At 39.5% G+C, this 23,359-nt stretch overlaps 1 protein-coding gene across 1 annotated transcript; it reads right to left on the bottom strand.

The window, feature by feature from the left end:
• Positions 1–7,099: 7,099 nt before the first annotated feature.
• Positions 7,100–14,971, bottom strand: LOC140171649 (protein fem-1 homolog B-like). Its single transcript, XM_072194940.1, is given in 6 exon segments — positions 7,100–7,643; positions 7,646–8,420; positions 8,423–8,488; positions 8,491–8,540; positions 8,543–9,304; positions 14,786–14,971. Coding segments are annotated over 6 exon segments (1,938 nt in total). The 5' UTR covers positions 14,889–14,971; the 3' UTR covers positions 7,100–7,461.
• Positions 14,972–23,359: the final 8,388 nt, after the last annotated feature.

The raw sequence follows: 23,359 nt of genomic DNA, 5'->3' as shown, positions 1-23,359 counted from the left end.
ATCGCTGAAGATCTTCCTTATCTTGAGGTGTTGGCATAGCTTTCAGATCTTCGACCTTCTTGGTCCGGTTTGATACCGTCGGCCGTGTACACTGATCCGAAGAAACTGATCTGGCTCTTAGCGTATGGTGCATTTCACACTGTTAAAAACTAGACCTTCTTTCTTGGCCACCTCCATTAGCTGGACTAGGTTGTTATCGTGTTCTTCTAGGGTTTCCCCAAAGACTACGATATCATCAGCTATGCACACACATCCGGGGAACCTGCTCCACGATCCTGTCCATCTCCATCTGGAAGATGTCCTGGCTTATGGACAAGCCAAATGGGAGTCTCTTGCGAAACAGTAGCGTCCAAATGGTGTGCGGAAAGTGGTGAGGTCTTGCGAATCCTCCGTAAGGTGGATAGACCAATAACCGACCTTAGCGTCTAGCTTAGAAAAGTGTTTAGCTTTTGCGAGCTGTGGATTGATTTCTTCTAAGGTGGGCATTTTGTGTGGACACCTTTTGAGGCTATTATTGAGGCGCTTAGGATCCAAACACACCCGCAATGTCCCATCCTTTTTTTTGCTGGTGGTGATGCTGCTGCACCAGTCAGTGTGGTAGTTCACCTTCCTTATTATGCCTTGCTGTTCCATCTTGTCTATTTCGTCCTTTAGTTTACCTTTCAGGTGGACTGGATACTTCGGCGCGTCAACCGGCGCAGGCGCGTCTTCAATAAGATGGATCTTGGCTTTGCGTTTGAAGTTGCCAATTTTGTCAAACTGGGCAGGGTATTCAGTCTTCAAGTCTGCCACGGTGTTGATGTTGATGGTATTGATGCTGTTTGCATCAACTGCAGAACTATTTGCCGGCATGGCATTGATGGTCACCAGATTCGTTTTCACGCACAGGGGGAGTCCTGCCACTGCCGGCCCCTTCACGTCAACTACATAGAACTTCTGTGTGATCCACTGGGGGTCTACACCCCTGCATTCCAAATGTATGCTTCCAAAACATTTGATCTTTGTGCCGTTATAGGCTGTGAGCCGTGCTCTTGTCTTTTTTACGACGTTCTTCCATTGATGCTTATACATCTGCTTAGCCGTCCGCAGAGGTAGTGTGTTACCCTCTGCGCCCGTGTCGAGTTTCAGCTTAAGCTGGTGTTGACCCGTTTTCCTCGGGCAGGTTATATCTATGGTGGCGTATGCTTCCGTGTCGTCGTCTTCTAGACACAGGTTGGAAACTTTGGCGCTGTAGAATGTGTGATGTTCTAGATCGTCATCCAATTCTCCTGATATTTCGTTCACGGCAGTGTTTGTCTTGGACCCGTAGTCTTGTCGGCTTCTCCGGGGTTGCTGTCTTCCGAACCTTCTGTTACCAGGGCCTGGGGATTTGCTTCTGGGTCTGGGCCTCGGTTTCTTGGGACCCGAGCTGCTGGGGCGGGGTGGTTGGACCGTGAGTTCCTACACTTCTTCGCCCAGTGCCCCTTGAGCCACAAGACTTACATGTGTCCGTGTATGCAGGGCACTTCCTGGGTGGATGTGTGAGTCCACAGTTCCTGCACTCTATCTGGCGTTGGTTTACACCCGCGAGCTTTGTTTCATCCCTGTTGTAACTCCGTATCCTCTGGCCGCCCGGCCTGCAAGGCTTCATATTTGCGGCCCTCTTCTAGTAGTTTGGCCAGCGTAAACCCTTTAGGTTCCTCTAAGAGGTCTTTCCGGAATAGTTGGATGGGGGTTGATGCAATGACTAACTCTCTACGATGCGTTCGACCATCTCATCTGTCGTGAACTCACAGTAAGTTGCTTTGTTTCGGCATCGATTTATGAAATCGTCAAGCTTTTCTTGGGGTCGCAGTTTAAACTGCATCAATTCGAGTCTGTGTATTCTAAAGTTGACGTTGACATTTAGCTGGGCATCAAAGATCTTCCAGAGTTTTTCTGGGTCCTTTTGGTCCTCATCGCTGAGGCCAGAAGTGTTTATTTTTTTCAATCCTATGTTACCCACAGCGATTTTGATCTTCACTGCTTGTTTTTCTTTGTCCGTCACTTCTTTGTCCACCATCGTCAGTTCGAGTCTTTGTTTAAATAATTTAAACTCCTCGCTTCGTCTGGTACATCCCAGTTCATTACTGGATATTTGGATGTCATGTTGGATGGTATTTATCTCAAATACTGCGGCTGCGCAAGGTATGGTTTACCTGAATACAGGAACAGCAACGGTATTTAGGGGTAGGTTAAAGAGAAAACAAGACTTAAGAAATGGTTAGTACAAACAACGGGTTACAAGATATTGGTACCAAGGTCACGGTGTTTGTGCATAACTAAAACACTCAATATTGAAAGCATAACAAAATTAACTGTGTAAAATATTGAGAAATCTGGTTCCAAACAAAGAAAATAATCACTGTTTTTTATTATAACCACACAAAGGTTTAACTTTAAAATCTTTTCAACAAAGGTTTTTTCTTTGTTAAAAGTTGTTTCAGTAAAAAGTCTCTTGGAGCACAGTTGATCTAGTTCTTGAATATGCTCAATGTTTCTCTTGGTATCGCTTTATTTATCTGAGTAAACAGCTGACAGTCCGTTGGTAATGTTTATAAAGTCTCGCTATAAATAGATTGATTTCTCAGAATCCTAGTAGGTAACCATGGCAACATCTGTTAAGGCCTTGGAACTGGTAATCCACACAGCATGCCGTCCGTTTCTATGTGTAAAAGTTAGCAATGCATGTTCCTCCGGCTGTGCGTAGTGATCCTCTGTGATTAGGCTAAGGCGTGGCGCATCAGCTCTGGGCTGGGGTCTCCTCATTCCAGGCTCACTGCACTCGGCGGGAAAATTGGGGTTCGTCAGCACTTTGTCGGTGAAAAGTTTTCATGACAATTTATAGCAAAGTAGCTCAAATTCACACAGAAGATTCAAAGTTCTATTTGCTACGGGCTTAGTTGCAGTTCTTTAGTTCTATAAAAACTTACTCGTTAACTCGTCGAGTTTGATGTTTGACCAGGGCAGGGCACACAAAAAATAAGACCACGATGTACTATGATATGGTTGAAACTTTCTAAATCAACCTGAAGGTGACAATCGAAGCACAGATTTCGGCGACGATATAAAGTTCCTTTATAATCCGTTATAGTCAAGCGGTAACAAAATTTCCACCGGTATATTTCCATAAATACGGTACCGAAGGATGTGAGTGTTCGCTTTAAATAGTGTGCCGTCGTTACGTGTTTAAAACATGTTGCAGTTCAACTCTTGGTTCAACGAGTGACTCGCTCGATAGCAGAATTAAGTGGCCTGCGGCGATATTCCCTGTGGCGAGGATGGTCTGCTGAACTTGACCATGGTGATGTGGCGATGAGTCAGGAAATTGTCCAGATTTAGACGAAATCCTCCGTTGATTTGGATCAGAGTTCCTCTGTCAAATCCATGGAATTAATCCCACATGCTGCCACCATGAAGTAATATACAGACACGGTTATGATATATAATAATGATATTTATTATCACTGCCCTGGTATGATGTTCATCATGATTGGTCTTAAGTTTTGGCTGCCCAGATTAGGGCGCTTCACACCTAGAGTTCTGTGTACGCTTACGCGTAAGATAATAGTTCCTGGATGATATCACAACAATATGCAAACCACAAACTAATATTTAGCTCTTCATCTATCACATATATTATAAATGCATGGAAAACCAATGGAACTGTTTCCCATTTTTTTCCCAAATTAACTGTGAATGATCCTAATGATCTTAGCACTTCAGAATAGGTCCAGTGGTTCTCCAAAGTTGTTGAAATAAAAAAAAAAATTATTTTTACCAATATCAGATCAGATTGGGTATCGGCAGATATTATAAAATCGATGTTGGATATCAGATAGGTAGACAAATGCCATATCGGTTGAGCCCTACTTGATACTAAAGTTGGAATCCTGTAATGGAAATAAAGACATTGAAACTGCATCTGAAAGATTGACGTAATATGTTTTTTTAAAACATGTACAAGTTAAGAAGGTAATAATGTGACCTGCTCCCACAAAATGAGTAATGTTGCAAGTTGGGAGTTTTGAGGCGTTCCAATTGTTGAGTTGCTGTTCTTTCTTTGAAGACACCTGTATTGGCAGTGGTATGTCCTTTGTGAATGGGGACATGCTGTTCTAGCTGAACATCAACTCAACAGTTGGTACGTCTCGAAACTCCCAACTTGAGACTTTAGGCTCTTTTCGTGGGAGCAGGTCAATGATCATTAATCCTTTACAATGTTTACAATGTGAGGTGTACATGTACCAGTACCCTATTACAATGTAAAGGTATACATGTAAAGTAATATTCAGATTTCCTTTGACAGCATAACCATCGCGTATACGCGCGCGACGTCAAGCGCGTGCATTGGACCTTGTGCAAAATAATACGCGCTGGACAGCTAGCAGTACGCTTAATTTGTAAAAGGAAATCTGAATATTACTTTAGGAAGGTTTTAAAAGCCAATTGCTATAAGACTTTGTCATTACTGTTCTGGTTTTAGTTACATGTACTTTCATGTAAATGCACCATCATTCCAAATATTATTTCATTAGACCATTTGATATTAATTAACTAATTAAATTAGCCTTACATTACATAACATAAATTTTATGCATTTTATTTTGTATTACATACATTCTGTGGCAAGATGATTGTACGGTAACCATCGAGTTATAAATATCTTGATGATTTGTACACAGCAAATTAGTTACAAAACTTGAATTTACCATAAAACATCATTCTTTTTGATTTACAAAACGTTTGTGAAGGTTGTCATATAAACTCCTCAAAAAAAGTTTGGAAACTTGCAAAAACGGCTTTATATCAGAGGGATTTGAAATCTATTTCCATATTGTTTCATATCAATACAAGCATTGTTCTTTCCTGTCAAAAATGACACCAAATTTGTGACCGTAACCTGTTTTATTGTTGAGTAACTGTCTTTGAAAGACAAGGAGGTCTCGAACAAAATGTGCCAAATCTGCCATTGTCTGCGCCATTTGCATCAGTAAACATGAATAAGGAATACCACACTGTTTCATTAAAAACGGTTTTTGTACTGTCAGTCTCACGTACCGGTCTTCTGCAGCCATTGTTTTTCTTCGATGGCCACTTCTGGGTCTGTCTTTGACATCTCCGGTCTGACGAAACTTGACTTTTAGCTTGGAGATCATACTGCAGGAAAATCCAAATGTTGCCGTGATTCTGAGGTATGCCAGCCTCAAGCTGACCAATAGCGCAAGCCTTATCCAGGTCTGGTAATCGAACCATGTTTGCTTAGAAATTTCTTGCAAATGACCACTATGAAGAAGTGACCAGCAAGATAGGTTGACTTGCGTTGATCTGTTTGAATCCACAAGTAGTAGAACGGCTAATCCCATCCTAGCACTTTTCATTCAACATGATGTACTGCAAACAACTGTTCATTCATTCTTTTATTCATGCATTAAACCACTCGTTCATTCATTCAGAGCAATAAGATGAGCGCAGATAATGGTCAGTTTCGCACATTTTCTTTGAGACCTCTCTGTCTTTCAAAGCAAGTTACTCAGCTGTGGAATGGGCTATCGTCACAAATGAGGTATCATTGTTGACAGAAAAGAACAATGTTTTCGCTGGTATGGAGATAGATTTCAAAATTTTCTGATATACAACCGCTTTTGAAAGTTTCCAAACTTTTTTTTGAGGAGTTTATATATTCATCCTGGTATAATTAAATTAAATTGGAATCATGAAACTAATCAACTGGATTCACTTTTATTTTGAGAGGCTACGGTATCGCAGAATCTTCTGAACACATCAGATCCCTGTCTCGTCAAACCAACTAACACTAAAAGACAGAAGCTGGTTCACCCAAAAGACAAGCCGCATTTAAGACAAACAAAGCAACATAGTCTATGCCATACATGTACAATGGAAGGATGCTGATTGCCAGGACTTGTACAGTATAGGTGAACCAAAAGATGTGCTGGTGCTACATTGTAGTTGCGGGGATTCAGCCATGTGCAGTTGCGTAGCATCATATAGGGGCACGTGCCCCCCAATTGATCTGAAATTTTAAAAAATCCCATAGGAAAATTGCCAAAAAATGGCTTGTGCCCCCCAATCAGACCCAGTGCCCCCAATCATGGTCTGTGCCCCCCAATGTGATGACCCACGCTACATGTACGCCACTGGCCATGTGCACACATTTGATAGCACAAATCACACCTTTGACAAACACGATGAACTTTGTGATTTTGGACAGAGAACGCAGGTGGTACGACAGGGGCGTTTTAAAAGAAGCGATCCACATATTAACAACCTTCACTACACAGGGGAGGCGGTATGCTCCATTACTTGGCGGGGGCCTACAATTCTGTGATCAATAATAACATTCCTTAGAAGTTTGACTCAAAATCAATGACCTCTGGCAATACCACCTTGTCACAGGTCAATGATCTTTTGCCGTTAGATCATTAGACGGCCTGATGATGCACCTAGGATAAGGAAATAAAAGTGAGTCTAGTTGATTAGTGTTATGAATCCAATTTAATACATGTAGAAACTTTAAGAAACAAGGCTTCACTAACAGAAAATGGTCTAATTTCATGGCATATCCATCTTGGATGCATGACCTTGACCTCCAATCCCATTTAATGAGAACTCAGTCAATTTGTGTTAAATTTGTCCGAAAATTGTGACTTCTGGTATACATGTATCGATAGGTCCAAATTTCTTGAAGAATTGGTGGTACACAATGTACTAGTATATACACTGGTAAAGTTATGTAATAATCGGATTACCTACCATAGCAAAAGGTGAAAACAAGTTTTGAATACACCGCGCTGCACTGATACGTTCACACGGTAGCTCTTGAACCATATCATGCTGATCCCTTGCACAGTTGCACCTGTCAGATTAGTATCTTTGAAAAGACCAGTATTGTATTCAATCTATGATTGCAGACATACACACGTGATGAGTGTAACCTGCTTGCAGTGCAGCGCGATATGTTCAAAATTGTTTCACCTATTGCTATGGTAATTCATCCGATTAATTACGTAACTTCGTCAGCGTATTGATGGGTCCACTTTCAAATTCTCTGTTGCACATCCAAATTTAAGGACTCCCTCTTTCCCTGGGGCTCAAGAGGCTACAATATAACTTGACAAGTTTGTCTATCATAAATTGAGAGTTGAAGGTGATGTCAGAGCTTTTACATGGTTGCGATGCAGGTCTATCGACAAACCGCCCTCATACCCAGCTGTACATGGTATTTGCTCTGCACGATAACATGTACAATTTGAAACTGCAAACAACTAAATACGCACTAGCAACACCTTCAACTCCTGACGCACTAGCAACACCTTCAACTCCCGATGGTATTATAGGTTCTTGATAATCCAACGGTAACAGTAAGGTGCAAGAAATGGGGCATCTTTTTAAAACCGATTATTTCAGATATAAAATTTACCATCAATGCATCTCTATAAATTCTTCAAGACACACAGGCACAGTTCCTTTGTATTCTAGTCCATGTTTCCTAACAACTTTGGCGGCTATGCATTTCAAGTTCGGATGTACCTGTGCTTTAAGTATAATCTCTGCTACACCAGTTGTTGATGCTTCGATGGCTGTCTCGCCGCGTTTGTTCACCGGTCTATATGACATCCTTCCTCGGATAGAAGCACGATGATCGAATGTAGCGTCATGAAATCGCTGATTGGTTTGTTGTACTTCACAATCACATGAAGCGCTGTTTGGTTCTCCTTGTCGATCGCATCGGGATCGGATCCGCATTCCAGAAACAATCGTACTAGATCTATACTGGGAAACTTGCACACCGTATTTGTGTGAAAGTCGTCTATAGGTGTTTGATGGTTCACAACAAGGTGGAGTGGCGTAGCACCACTTGGTGTTCGTGGATCTAACATGAGAAAGCGATAAACCCATTTCTTGTACGTGAAATCTTGAAGCAGATTTCTCTAACTTCTTATCGTAAGAACGGACAGGAGATACAAAATGGTCAGGATATCATTCTGGTATACATTTTGAGCCTCAGGCCTTTCAGCTTCACTACACATTTTCAACTTCGCTTGATACGATTCCACCTCGGCTACAGCTACTTTGAGAACTTCGCAGACTTCAGCGAAATTCACAACTTCTCTGAGGTGGAGCATCTGAGAGAACACTTGTGCGAAACGTAGCAAGTCTTTCTGCACTGTTCTGTTCATGGTTTGTCGTAGATGCATCGCATGAAGCCACAAGGCAACACATTTAACAAATTGCATGCTATCAGCGCACACTGCGCCCCTGAAGACTATTGCATGTAGTAAATCGGGATTATTACGTCCAAGTATCCGTTCTCGTATCATAAGAGCTTCCATCTGCAATGCATACTGGTCACCTTTAATGCCTTTGAGTTCAATTAGTGTATACGCACTTCTGTCCTGTTGCCGTATGCTGCGATTGGATCTTTAATGGCTTTCATTATTATATCACCCGATCCATGATTCTATGTAGCATTGCAAGATACAAGTAGTGATACGTTTTGCTAGGTTATAATTGTCTTTATCATTAGCATAAGACGCACCTAGGAGCTCCAAAGCTTGAATCCTATCTTCTTTGGAGACATTCTCGAGGGACATCAGATACTCTGCAACTTCTGCTTGACTATTCTCACAGGCAACCATCAAGGGGGTTAAGTTCTGTTCGTTTGCAACATTTTCCGCTTTATAGATGATCAACTCTTTGACAATTTCCAGATGACCGCATTCGGCTGCAAAATGCAAGGCAGTCGCTCCGCAGTTTGCCTTCGCATTGACATCGGCACCCTGCTCCAACAAATACCGTATGACGCTCATGTGCCCTTTGTAGCACGCGATCATGAGACACGTATTTCCGTATTTGTTTGGAACGTGAATATCAGCATCGTGCTCTACGAGAAACCTCACAATAGCAAGTTTGCCATCGAAACAAGCCGATCTTAGCGGGGTAGAATTTGTTACTGTTGCATGATTTACGTCGGCCTCGTGTTCTAGTAGAATCTTAACCACCTCAAAGTGACCTGCTCCAGCTGCAGCCCACAAAGCCGATGCGCCCTCGATGGTATAACCATTGAACTTAACCGTTCCAGTTTGCTCGATATTCACCCCATATTGTCCGAGTAGTAATTTCACCACCGTGTGGTGACCATTTCTTGATGCTATAACCAATGGTGTGCACTTCTGTTCCTCACTTTCATGAATGTCAGAGAGAACATGAGCGATGTCAGGAAAAGATTTATCATGGAGGAGCGCACCCAGTGTGATTGGTTTGCCTGGAACAAAATAAGATAAGGAAACTTTGTTAAATTCATGCTGCTTATAATATGAAAAGTGTCTTCCCACTGTTGGTAACCCACGCTTTAGAAAGGGTGGGTTTGAAGGGTCCACAAAATGCTTTAAAAAGGGTGGGTTTGAAAACTTTCTGGTTAAAATGCGTGTCCAAATATAAAGCGCAATTGCAATCTCAAAGCTTACTGTAATTTCCAATGGAATGACACTAAAATGAAACACAAAAAAATATTGGAATCCCATTCTGTTTGGTAATCTAAACCTTATGTAAATCTCTTTGGATGCAAATCTGCACCTCCTGGACCACCATAACCACTTATATCTATGATCAGTAACCAAGCTTAGAAAGGGTGGGTTTCAGAGTTTTGGTATAAAGGGTATAAAATAAAAAGGGTGGGTTTGAAATAAAACGGGTGGGTTTGTATCACCACTGCCAACTATGGAATCTTCCACAGTGCAATGAGAACACATGTAGTGCAATGAGAACACGTATGTGCGCTGCCAGAATTGTGCAGTAATTAATTCTATAAATTGTGACTAAACCTTTACTCAAAACTAATCCTATATCCAGCAATATTGAAGGAAATTGGTCCAAATTTAATACAAGGAACTTAGCGATTACCGAATGGGTGCACCGTGCAACTCTACTAGTCTTACAAGACTGCCCTACCCCAACCCCAGACAGGGTCTAATTCTGCATAAAACCGGGCAACGTTATTTCTATAGATCTGCTGCGCATTCAAATTGCATTGTATTGCATCGTAATTTCATTTGTGTCTATGCTAATTATGTTTACACAACATGAACTTCGCGTGTTTTCAAGCAAATTCGCCGATAATAGGTGATCAAAAGCGATCGGAATGTTACAAAAGTACAGATCGCATTCAGCTTACTTCATATGAGATGATCTTTGGAAAAATACGGCATAATTTGTCTTGGTGTTTGCGGAATGCCATGCAGTAAAATATTAATACGTTGCGGCAATTCATGATTAACAACTAACAATCGGCATGTCCTTCATATCCTCCACTGTCAATTTCTTATCCACTCACTAATCCTCACAAAAGCTTTGTGTTGATTACGTAATGTGTGGAGGCAAATTGCAATAAGTACAATGAAATAATGAGTAGAGCGGGCTCCGAGGCGGGTTTCTTCTTCATCTTACGTAACAGTATTGTTCTCCAAAAAAACCCGGAAGCTTGTCGTTTGGAGCTCTAGCTGAAATACAGCAAGATAATGTAAGATAGTAAATGTAAACCTGTATTTTAGCTAGAGTATCTCGAGCTACCCAACCCTAAACCCTAACAAACTCCGTAAACAAGGACTGAACTCAAGTTGTACCCTAGTATTTGGTAATTGTACCAAAGGAACTAGATTCATGTAGCTGCACTTACAAGGAGTTTGTCAAAATGTCTGAATATTTTTACAAACCTGTATCAGGTTTCATGTATGCCACGGGTCACTAGCCCTGGAGGCACTACAACGATATCGGAGCGTGTGAAAATGAAATATCACCCACAGAGTGCTAGTATTCCTACAAAGCATGCACACCGTCATCATCCCTATATCTTCGTGTTAAAAATTGCCGTGGTAGTACGATAAATCCTCACGTTTTTCAACAACTACGCATGGTGATTTTGTTCGAGATAGGCCGTATGACTCAGGCTATGCATACAATTTGAGATTTTGAGAGCCGCCACACTGTTTCTATTCTATGTTTTACGATTTTCGCGCATGATCAGTATATGGCTGGCCGTAACCGCCACAACGTGGAGCTGCTACTCGTAGCTTACTTCTCGCTTCGCGGAGCTAAAGTGACCAATCACGCTAGATCTTCTCATTCCTCGCAGCCAGTTGATGCATCATCGTTCCAGAGAAAGAAAACTCTTGCCAAAATTAATGTTTACTATGTGGATTTTAAATTAATCGAATGTAAATAAACCACCAACAGTTGTACAGGATCAATACCATTGTTTGATTAGTGTATAGTCAATGTTACCTTGCATGCATGTGCCATGTGTGTGGCGTGTTTGTTTGTTTGTCTACTGTGTCAGGCCAGGATCACTGACACCCACGGTACTGATACTGTCATACTATCACGGTGATCATATTGTTGAATGTTGTTGACTTTAAAATAATCATGATGCAGTCATGTCTACAGTAGAATTCACCACGACCTTTGAAGGACTTAAACCCCATTAAAAGCTATTAAACCAAGATAACACTCAATGAAAACAGCTCAACTATGTTACATCAGATCTTCTCTGGTTATATACACACTGCACTTGTGTCTGTTTTACCCCCGGGGGGGGTACTCAAGTTTGGTTTTGGTAGGGACGTGCCGCTGAGATTTTGGAAGAGGACCCATAAATATACCAATTTTTCAAGAAATTTGGACCCATTTATATACCAAAAGTCAAAATTTTCGGCCGAATTTAACCAAAATTGTCTTAGTTTTTACAAATTTTCCCAAAATTTTGGGAAAATTTTGAAAATTTTGGCTAGATTAAGGAAAAATTGGGCTGTTTTCCGAAAAAAATTTGAAAAAAGGACCCATTCATATACCAAAATAGGCTTTGAAAAAGGGGTCATTGATATACCAGAAGGCCGAAAATGCTACCCATGTTTGCGGCACGTCCCCGTATGGTCATTTGTACTGAGTACCCCCCCCGGGGTTTTACCTGTGCAATGAACAATGAGCTGGTATTATAGTTTCAGTTGGGTGAATGATTATAAAGCTTAACGCATAAGGTAACAATACTGTCTGGGCTTTTGTTTACGAAATGAGACAATAGTCTGCTTATTGTTAACCAGCGTTCTTGAAAATGAGAAGCATAATGGTTTGCAGACTTAACACGGTTTAGAAATAATTTGTTCATATTTTTTGGTGTTATCTGTCGTTTACATATCCTTCCTAAAACACAAAAGTACCAATATTTCCAAACACCTAAATTAGCTAAAAATTTAGGAAATGTTACAAAACTATATTTTCTAGAATTTCAGAGAATACTTTAAATATTGACTGGTTATTTTTTACACAGTGACGTCATATATAGGCAATGGCATAATACTTCTAACATACACTAGGTCACGCGTCAATGGTGAGCGCACTGAGTATTGTGTATAGGAAAACGGGCAGTACCGTAACTACAGTATGTATGGCCTACTACTAGTATAAAGTAAATCCGAACTGGTTTGCTGAAGGTCGAATTCCACAAGCCACGCCGCGCAAGATGTACAAATCAGCTCCCGGCGATACACTGCAGATCGCAGAATTGTGTGCATGGTTTACCACCACTCTGCCTAGCTATATAGTTGTGTACAATACTGTATGAGTTTCTTGTGAGTGCATGTCCATCTTAATAATAAGTCGGTTCGTACTTTTCATAAATTACTTTTTGAATCATAACTATCGTCTCCGAGGATCTCTTGCAACTACGTGAAGCTCGTCTGGCAAATTCTTAATGACTAATTTTGCTTCACGTAATGAGTAAGTCGTACTTCATTGGTCAGTTTTACCTCCGAGTAATGAAAAACTCTAACATGATTGGTCAATTTGGCTCCACGGAACAAAAAGTCAGCTACGCGTAGCAGCTCCACGTTGTGGCGGTTGCGGCCTACCATATCAGTATCCCATATGATATTTCTATTGTAAGAAAATTTTATTTGTTGTCACGTAAATCACAGGTTTCGTTTAAATGTACTAACTGGAAATTAAATGTACTAATTAGTGAGGACCGGTATTTTGCTGTGGATATGTTTAACTGCAATTTTGATGTAAAACATTTGAAATCCGCTGTAAAAATTTTGATAATATTTAACTCTTTGAGAAAATTATTTTATAAAGGAATGCTGGTAAAACCAGGTGCAATACAATGTACATTATTGACACACTATCACGCTCTTTATCTTCGTCGTCAATAATAGAATAATCGATTTCAATCGAATTGAATGCATGAGTTTGTAGTTGACTACTGAGCGACCTAAGCGATCGATTGCTAGCCAATCAGATAGAACTCCTTTTCTTGCGTTCAGTGAAATACCACTCGCCTGTCGCTCACTACCACTCGCCCGTCGCTCACCAACGGAGTATTAAATTTATATTTATCGTATAGGACGTCGACGGTGTGGCATGGGTTGAATGACGCGCCAAAGATTCACAGAGGATGATAATAGTTTGTTAAACATGTTTGTCCTCCAGCGTCACTTGACCGACTCTCAATGCAGGTCATTTTTATCAACCTTATCACCCTATATGCCAGCTCAGGCATTTTAGGCATAGTTTAATTTCCGCAATGAACCATGCTGCATGAATGCACACATTCTTTTTTGGACAAGATTTTGTCAACACCGATCCTGGCATCCCCCAAATGAAAACATCAACTATATACATCATCAGTCCCAGAACAACGCCAAATATGGATTAAAAGACCTTTGACCTTGGATGTACAACAGCATGTTATGATCTAATGGGAAACTGTGCACATCAACAAACACCATTTCTATCAAAAAGGCAACGCCTGATATAATTTGAAACCACATAAATTACTAGAGTTGGTTCTTCTCTTGGATTTGGACCAAGCTTTAGAATATCGAATGTTCCCCTTGGAAAAATTGCATATTTGGGCCCCTGCTGGGAAAAAAGAGAGGCAAATAAGTAGTGAAATCCTAATTGCACAAAAAGCACCAAAAGTAAAAATACAACAACTATAAAAGGGTCTGCCTACCACCCCCCTCCCTCCTTTTTGACCTGCCAAAAAATGCTTTTTGCAGATGATACTAATATAATTTGGACCAATTAAAGATCCTAGCTGTGAAATCCTAAATAAAAGATTTTCAAATACTCTCACGGGGGGCCGGAGGGGGGGGGCATGGGTCTCGTTTTTTATAATGTGCATGTGTTGACAAACCCTTTGCAATTGCAATTTAATTCAGAAATAGTAAATTTGACATTTGTAACACATTAAAAACAAATAATATAAGGCTATTCGCCTCCCTCATCAGCAGCATGCATGTGCTCAGCAAATTTTGAGAAAGTCCAGATGAAATAAATGTTAATAATTGTTAATTATTTTTTTATATTAGGGGTGCGGGTGGTGCAATAATTATGTGTACCCCCAGGTGGTGAATTATAGGGGGGCATAGATTTTTGGCAGGCCACAAACATGCAAAAGGAGGGGGCAGATCATTTTGAGCCATCAACTTTGGCCTGCCAAAATCTCCCCCCTCTCGAACTCACTACCCCGGACATGCCGGAGGTACACTTTAATACTACACTATTCTTGCAACACTTGACTGAGCATGACTTGAGAGGCGGTTCATGCATGCCATGGGTTGAGCATGTTCATGCGTAAATAAATTGTCATGGGTTGTTGAGCATGTTGCATGGTTGAGTAAGCTTACGATTTTACGTTAGTGTTTACGATTTAAATCCGATTTAACAATTATTAACTTGGGACATTTACCATCTTTAGCAGCATTGAAGACTCTTTTACTTAATACTGCTAGATTTTGCTGTCGGTTCTCCCTAAGTGGGGCCCTTATATCGTAGGACGAAGTTCTGTTCATTTCTGCATTTCAGCTCACTGATCTTCCATCGCCCAAAATAATTTCCGGGTGAAAAACATAACAACATGCATGGATAATTTCCCTTTTGCTCAGTCCCACTTGCAGCCTATGTGTAAACAAAATAGTGGCGTTTTCAACGCACAATTATACTTGGTGACAAATTGCGTATGCTACGAATATTAAAGAAACTTACTTTATATCGCCACCACGTGGTTTGGATCTCGTCGTTGTATCGGTTCCCAAAGGTAACTTCTAAAAACAAACTCGTTCCAAACGAACTCGCAGGGGATGCTGATGCAAAAAATTTCATCGCGAAATTTTTCGGGGCCCCTTTTAGTCAGATCTCAAAACTTCAGGGCCTCCCTTTTGACATGCGCGGGCGGATGGGTCAACCCCCTTTATACCCGACCGAAGCATCATTCATATGGCCTATAAACTCAATTTTCCCAAGAAAATTTGTCAGTTTTTTCAGGGCCCCCTTCAATGATAGGAGGGCCAAAACTTCCCTTCTTTTTGCATCAGGCCCCCCTACGAGTGTTTGTGAACCCCAGTTCCGCAGAGACTATGTTCTCTGAAAGGTTCTTTTATTTTAAACCTCAGTTGTTGTTTTTTTCGGGCCTTTTTGCATGCGGCAATGATAAATTATATGAGGCTATTTCAAGTTGGGCCCGGAAAATCCCCTCGGGGGGGGTACAGTGTACCATCTCCGCCAATTTCCTTTTAATTCCCCTTTTTTTTAATTTCCCTTCTTTTTTTAATTTCCCTTTTTTTAATTTCCTCTTTTTTTTTTTAATTTCCTCTTTTTTTAATTTCCCTTTTTTAATTTCCTTTTTTAATTTCCCTTTTTTTAATTTCCCTTTTTTAATTTCCACTTTTTTTTAATTTCCTTTTTTTAATTTCCTCTTTTTTTTAATTTCCCCTTTTTTTTAATTTCCCTTTTTTTAATTTCCCTTTTTTTTAATTTCCTTTTTTTATTTCCCCTTTTTTTAATTTCTCTTTTTTTTTTTTTTTTTCCTCTTTTTTTTAATTCCCCTTTTATTTTCTCACAAAGCAGAATCTTGGCCGAGACACATACTCAATAGTTGTCCAAGAATTTGCTCGCACTGTAGTCTTTACGTGTGACAGACCATGGATATAGTATGGACAGACCCACTGTGTAGAAGTCAGTGGTCAGACCATGTGTGTGTATTATTTACACCACTGATATACACCTATCCGACTTCGCCATTACTGCGGTGTCCCCGATGTAAAACTGCGGTGTCCCGAGGTCGGGGGTTCCATCCATTATTTATTGTGTGCTATACAGAATTGTACCCGGGAATTGTACACAACAGTGATATTCAATACACAATCATGAGTATTGAATTACGAATTAAAGCTCCCGCTCTGGTACATCTGTGTTGCCGTCAATAGAGGGCCAAATACAGTAAACGCTTCTCGGATTGCAGGGTTGGTGTATAGCCTGTGCCGGAGCCTGTGTGCTAGGGCCGTAGACTTATTTCAAGTCACGGGAAAACCATAAGAATACTAGTATATAAATCGCAGTGGTTTTATCCCGGCCCGTGAGGGGGGGGGTGTAATTTTCCCAAGGCGTGCCAAAAAATTGCTTGCTTCCCTTCTCGGCCTGCCAAAAAAAATCTTCGCCCCCCCTCCTTTGCACATGCCAAATGTTTTAAAATTGCCATGTAAAGGGACGGCATATTCGTACTAACTAATAAGACACTGGTAAGGAACTGCATTGGCTTCCTGTGTTCCAATGAATTGTTGTTTAACTTATGTTGATTGTATATAAATGTAATAATGATAAGCCTATTGCTCCGTCATATTTATCTGAACTTCTTTCAAATTATGTTCCCACTCGTAGGCCTACTCTTCGATCTGGAAACATGCAACTTCTTCAAGAAACAAAATAAGAGCACATGAGTCATTTGAAATTGCAGCTCCACGTCATGGAATGAATTGCCTATATATTTTAGAACTGCTAAAAATGTAACTATGTTTAAAAAGATGTTAAAAACTCATCTTATGTCGGGGTCGGGTTTGCTCAGGGAAATTTGAAAATGCCACCAAATAGTGAAAAACTGTATAAAATGTCTAACTTTTGTGTTGATTTGTAAAATAAAACAAAGAAAAGTGATTATTTAGCAGTAATCAACCATTAAACAATCAATTTTAGCATTAATTTTAGGCCTACGATCCAAGATTCTGGCCATAGGCCTAGTGCTTTACAGTGGACACGGAAAATCACGGAATCGTCCAATTTGCAAGACGGATTTTAGATTTTGTAACACCATGAACACGGAGAAATCGTGGCTTTAGCTATATAGGCCGAATAAAGACTTATACAGTGGAAGGGTCTAAATATTTAATATATTATTAACAATTATTATTCTAATCTAATTCAAATTAGGCCTTCTTTAATATAAGCCTCGTGATCACTCTATTGGATTCGGATTGTTTTACTAGGTTTGGATTTAATTTTTGTCTTCACTATAGGCCAAGATATAAAAAAAAATAGAAAGCTATGCGAGCGCTATCCATGTTGGACAGCTGTGTTCAAATATAAAGTACGGACGAAGCCTTGACTAAGGCTAATGCTCCCCGCGGTATACTAACATGAATCCACTAGCTGCAACATTATACGCACATCAAAAAAAATATCGGGGAAATTAAAAAAAAAAGGGGAAATTAAAAAAAAAAGTGGAAATTAAAAAAAGGGAAATTATGTCGCAAAAAAAATGCATATTCATCAAAAAATTAAACTTTGTCCGATCGGGCCCAAATTTGGTGGGTGGCATCCTTGATACAAGGGGAATATAATGCGCGAAATAAAATCGAGGTCAACCAAGGTCAAAGGTCATTACGGAGGGGTCAAATTTCAAACTTTGTCCGATCGGGCTCAAATTTGGTGGGTGGAATCCTTGATACGAGGGGAATATATTCCCGAAATAAAATTGAGGTCAAGCGAGGTCAAATGTCATTATGGAGGGGTCAAATTTCAAACTTTGTCCGATCGGGCTCAAACTTGGTGGGTGGAATCCTTGATATGAGGGGAACACGTAAAACTTAAAATCGAGGTCATCCGAGGTCAAAGGTCATCCAGGAGCTACATTTTAAACTTAATCCCTAAGCTTCCTGGGTGGGCGCTTTATATTGGGGCATGGGCGCTTATTGGAATGAATAGGCCTACGGTTGTTATCAATTAATTTATTAAATGAAAACGATTAAATAAAGAAATAAATATAAATAAAATAAATCATTAATTGATCAATAAATTAATAAATTAAAGAATTCATTGATTGATAAATAAACACATAAATAAGCAAATAATCAATTACCGGTAATTGTTAAATAAATACATAAACAAACAAATAAATCAAGGCAGAGAATTTTATTTCAATTTTATAATTATATACGCCAAAATATTTTCTGAATTTAGTCAAAATTAACACTCTATTGATGGTAAAAATTTTATGTAAATTTTACGTAGGTCCTAGACTATGCCATAGTCGATTTTTGATAAATAAAACATGTTATTAATCATGATGAAAGCATTCAGTTGAACTCGAAATTATACTGATATTTATCAAAATAGGCCTACTAGTATAAAATGGTTCTGAAAAAGTTTATATAGGCCTAGCCTAATTATTAAATAGTGACAGTAAAGGTAAAGTAAAGTACAGGGTGTAACAATAAAATTTGTACAATTTTGAAAATAGAATGACACAGGTATGCCGCGTATTTTTTGGTTTGATATTTATATGTCTATCAGGATAATTTCTTTAGCCACCAGATAAGCTTTAGTAAAATATATGGTATACAAGTGAAGATATGGCCAATTATGTAACCTAGTCTTAAAACCGCTTGGGCCACTTTTGTCTAAGTGTTACAAAAGTGACTGAATAGAGTTGAACCACGGACCAGTTGGACGGTGCTCTTATGATAGGTAGTTTTAAACAATGGGGTATTCGAAGTGGTAGAAATGATTACATAATAGAACATCTCCTTGAGTTTTTGGAAGTCACAACTAAGCACTGACATAACAACCTCATTTGCTAGAAATCGTAGCTGCAGCTCAACAACTTCAACCCCAATTCTCGTTGGAAGAGCGTATTTTTATGTTTGTGACATTCGGTAGCACACGGAGCCAAGCAGAAACCATACGATCGTTTTTAGCTCATTTGCCAAACTCACGTCTTCCATCAAGGCATACAACTACATATAACTATGAGAAGTATCTGGAATTTGTTAACAGAATGCTGGCAATAGTGGTCGCCCCAGAACAGCTAGAAGCCCAGATGAACTTAATTTCAAAATTGTATTGTTTTGTACTTATGGATGCAAAAACTGTTCTCAGTTTTACCGATGATATCTCAGGGATATGAGAAATTACTTTATTTATAAGATTATTTGAAAGAAATGTCATGACTTCATTTATAGATTTTAAAGAAATAGGCCTATCATTATTAAGTTCATGTTAATTATATGAAGAAACACCACTTATAATTATTTTGTGTCAGTTCTTTGATGTTTAATGCACGATATGCATATCTACGCGGTTCAAACTTGATATGCGCAAACATGGCAAAAAAGTGGCCCAACACGTTTTCTGGACGATTTAATTAATCTGACATAACTTTTGAATCCAAGCTAGTAAAGAAACCAACTAAACGTCTTCTTTTAGCCAAGATATTACTGCTTGTATTACATATAACATTTGTGCCATAACTCATTTAGTTTTTTCCGGAGAAGCAAAATGCAATTGTATAAATTTTATTGTTACACCCTGTATACGTAGGCTTATATTATTGAATGCAACATCATGTCATTATATAAGCACTTCAATAACTGGAAGAAACTTTGGGGGACCTACGTGTAATTATCCTATAAATTGCGAAAATCCAGACCGTGTATGCACGAAAAATGGCAGGTTCTATAATGTGAACCACATGTATATACCCGGTATCCCGGCCCGGTATATAGGAGTATTATAGCACGTGCAGCCGGTGCGGCCATACGGCCTAGCGAGTTCAAATCGATAATGCATGTATAATAATTGCCCATTTATCATTTTTATTATTGTCGGATTTCTCAACAATTGAGCGCTATTAATACACATTAATGTTTTTAACAAATAAAATTCCAAAATATAGACAAGCGGCTAGGGGACGCAGGGGTAACCTTGTCAATCAATGGTTATTCTATTGTCCACCAAAGTTAAGCTTATGACATCACCAATACGTTTATAGCCATGATCAATCCAATCGATAGGCAATTATCCCCAGAGGACACTGTGCGAAATATACCAAGTTTAACGTATACGGGCCCGCTACTTTTGTTTGCATGGAATAAAAGTTAAATAATTATAAAATATTTAATACAATTTGAACATTAGTACATTTTCTCCCGCATTTTCTGCCTGTGCTTGTCACGTGGTAGGCCTATGTTGAAGTTGCGACCATATATTAAAATAATTTTCAACGGCATAACAATATGACGAGTGGACGACTGGTCTAAGGCGCTAGGCCCACAGAGTATCCAAAGCCCTGCGCCGTGAGTTCGAACCACGCCTCTGCCAAATTTTTTTTTTGCTTTTGGAAATTTAAAAAAAAAAGGTGAAATTCAAAAAAAAAAAGGTGAAATTCAAAAAAAAAAAGGTGAAATTAAAAAAAAAAAAGGGGAAATAAAAAAAAAAAAAAGGGAAATTAAAAAAAAAAGGAAATTAAAAAAAAGGGGGGAATTAAAAAAAAAGTGAAATTAAACAAAAAAGGGGGAATTAAAAAAAAGGAAATTAAAAATAAAGGGAAATTAAAAAGGGAAATTGGCGGAGATGGTACACCGTAGGGGGGGCATTTTTTAATTTTATGAAATGGATATGCACTGGGGCTAGGTCTAAGGGGCATTCGTTAGCAATGATGTAAAAAATATGGGGTCATTGGGTGATGCCTGCGTGATCTTTGGCATTCGATGAGAGCAAAATGTAAGAAATATAGGCCTATGATGGGGTTATTGGGTGAGAACATGACCTTTTTTAAATGGAACCTTTGGGTGAGAGCAGAAACAGCAGTCACAGAAACCTCGAACATCGAATTTCTTGTTCTAGGCCTAAATGGCTTCAAATTTATCAGAAAGGCAAAGGAAAAGAAAAAGGGCGAAGGAGCCCTTTTCTACCGAAATTCAGCCCGATACATGGGCCAAGCTCGTATCGGACATAGAGTTGGCTTTTGCTATAGGGGATTATTATAAATATAGGCCCAATTTATATACTGATAATTATGACCCCCTTTGGTCAATCTTCCAGCTGGACAAGCCCACCCCAATGATAAACCACACCAGACAATCCAAAAGATAGAAAATTGTTATGTAATAATGTTATTATGAAACCTGTTGGCACACTTTTTTGACCAAAAATTAGCATTTTTTTACATTTTTTTCAGAAAAAATAAAAATCGATATTTGTGAGCAAGGATGAGTGCTTGATTAATTTTGCAAGGGGTCAAATGTCACAAAAACAACAACTTGCCCATACAGCGAAGATCAATTTTTTTGATTTTTTTTTCTTCATGGAATGTAATACTCTGACCAAAGTTGCCGCAAATGCAGGGTAACTTTGGTCATATTTTTAACCCCTAGGGCACCCTTACAAAATTATTTTAAAATCTTTTTCAACTTCAAGGTGTAGAAGTTTACTTCAAAGATTGAAAAGTGCATATACCATGCATGAATATAAAACATTCCTCGATAATAACTTTATAAAATAACAACTCAGTTATTTTAGGGATGGGCTTTACCGGTGGGCTTATGGATTGGGCTATTCCAGAAAATAGATGTAGGCCTACACCCCCTATAGAGGAGTTCGGATATCCGGACTTTTTGGCCAGTCATGACTGTTGGAAATCCAGACTTTTAAAGTGCCCAAAGGCAAAAAAATCCGGCAGAAAAATAGTTCAAAAACAGAAATCCTCAATTTGAGATCTCATTTTCAACATTTCCGTGATTTTTCCTTCATTTAATTGGATTTCCAAGCTTTTTCCAGTAACATTGCCAACTGGAATTCCAATCGTTTTCAGATAGCAGACTTGGAAACTGCAATTTTTTTCGTCTGTGCACGCAAAATTTTATTTTGCCCCCCCTGACCAAGAAAGCTGGCTACGCCCCTGGTGGGATGGGACTTCAAGTTCTTTTGCTATAGGCCTACTTGCAATTACTTATGAGCCGATTGAAATACTTATTTCGGTTTATATCCTTCATTAATATATTCTCGTTCATTAATTGGTTAAACGAGTAGGCCCCCCTATCATGTGACAAAAAATAGTTTTGCTATTTTGCAAAGCAATCAAAAAGCCGATCGATGAGGGAACGGGGCCGGGGTACTATTCAAAGTAGGCCTACTATCTCCCCGCGAAATAGTTTTACTATCTCCCTCTGAGCGCGTATGACCGCATAGCCGCGTCGCAGTTCCTAGTGATCGGTGCAACTCGCCACATACGCGGGATATCAGTACCGGTTCCGGGGTATTAGCAAGTCATGTCAAGGATTCTCGAGTACTAATATACTTGGTCATGTTGTCTTGCGAAGGCCGAAGCACACAAGCAGCACAGAAGTGCAGCTAAAATACGGCGGTTTCATGGCATAAATCTGAGTTACATCAGGATCAGTAGGCCTATCTTAATTTTCATGGTAAAATAACAGAGAACATGGTTACTCGTTTCACTGCGGTATTGTAGAGATTTGCAACATTCACGGTAAGCTTTAGCCACTCAACTGTAGGCCTATGCGTGTTTTGTGCATGCATGCATGTAGGGGCCTACGTGCATTCAATCAAAACAAAGCAAGGCCAGCCTAGGCCTAGCCTACATTTATTTTAACCAATCAATGAACAAAGAATTATATTAATGATGAAGGATATAAAATGATGAAGTAAAAGAGTCCAAGAGCAGAAATATTTGGTGTCAAACCACATTTGTATAGATGAAGGATATAAAACAAATATTTACTGCTCTAAATTCGGGATCTGGTGAAATCTATTCGTCCCCTCGGTGAACTGGAGACCGTGAGCCTACTAGCCTATTTTCCCTCGACCTGGCGGTCTCGGGAAACTTGATAGTAGGCTCACGGTCTCCAGTTCACCTCGGGGACAATAGATTCCACCAGATCCCTCATGAGCAGTAAATATTTGTATATTATTAAAGCTAACGGGTAAAGGCTTGTTTGAACATGTACTTGATCAACTTTTCTCCCTTTTCTGAAATAGGAGAAAAAGAGGGCGCATTTTGAGGGTTTTTTGGGACACCCTGTAGAAATGGGCCAAGTTTTTTAATTTTCATAGCGCGGATGACGGAAAAGAACTTCGAACTCAGCGAAAAAAAGGCACGCGTTTCATTGCCCTCTTTCACGGGGCAGCTTTTTTTTCCACTGCGGCCAGCCGTGTTTGTGTTCTGTTGTGTTGTTTCCCAACATAAAAAGCTGCT

Source organism: Amphiura filiformis, chromosome 15, assembly GCF_039555335.1.
Source record: "Amphiura filiformis chromosome 15, Afil_fr2py, whole genome shotgun sequence".
Classification (NCBI taxonomy): Eukaryota; Metazoa; Echinodermata; class Ophiuroidea; order Amphilepidida; family Amphiuridae; genus Amphiura; species Amphiura filiformis.
The sequence above is the reverse complement of the archived record's forward strand: the minus strand, read 5'-3'. Positions and strand labels throughout refer to the sequence as shown.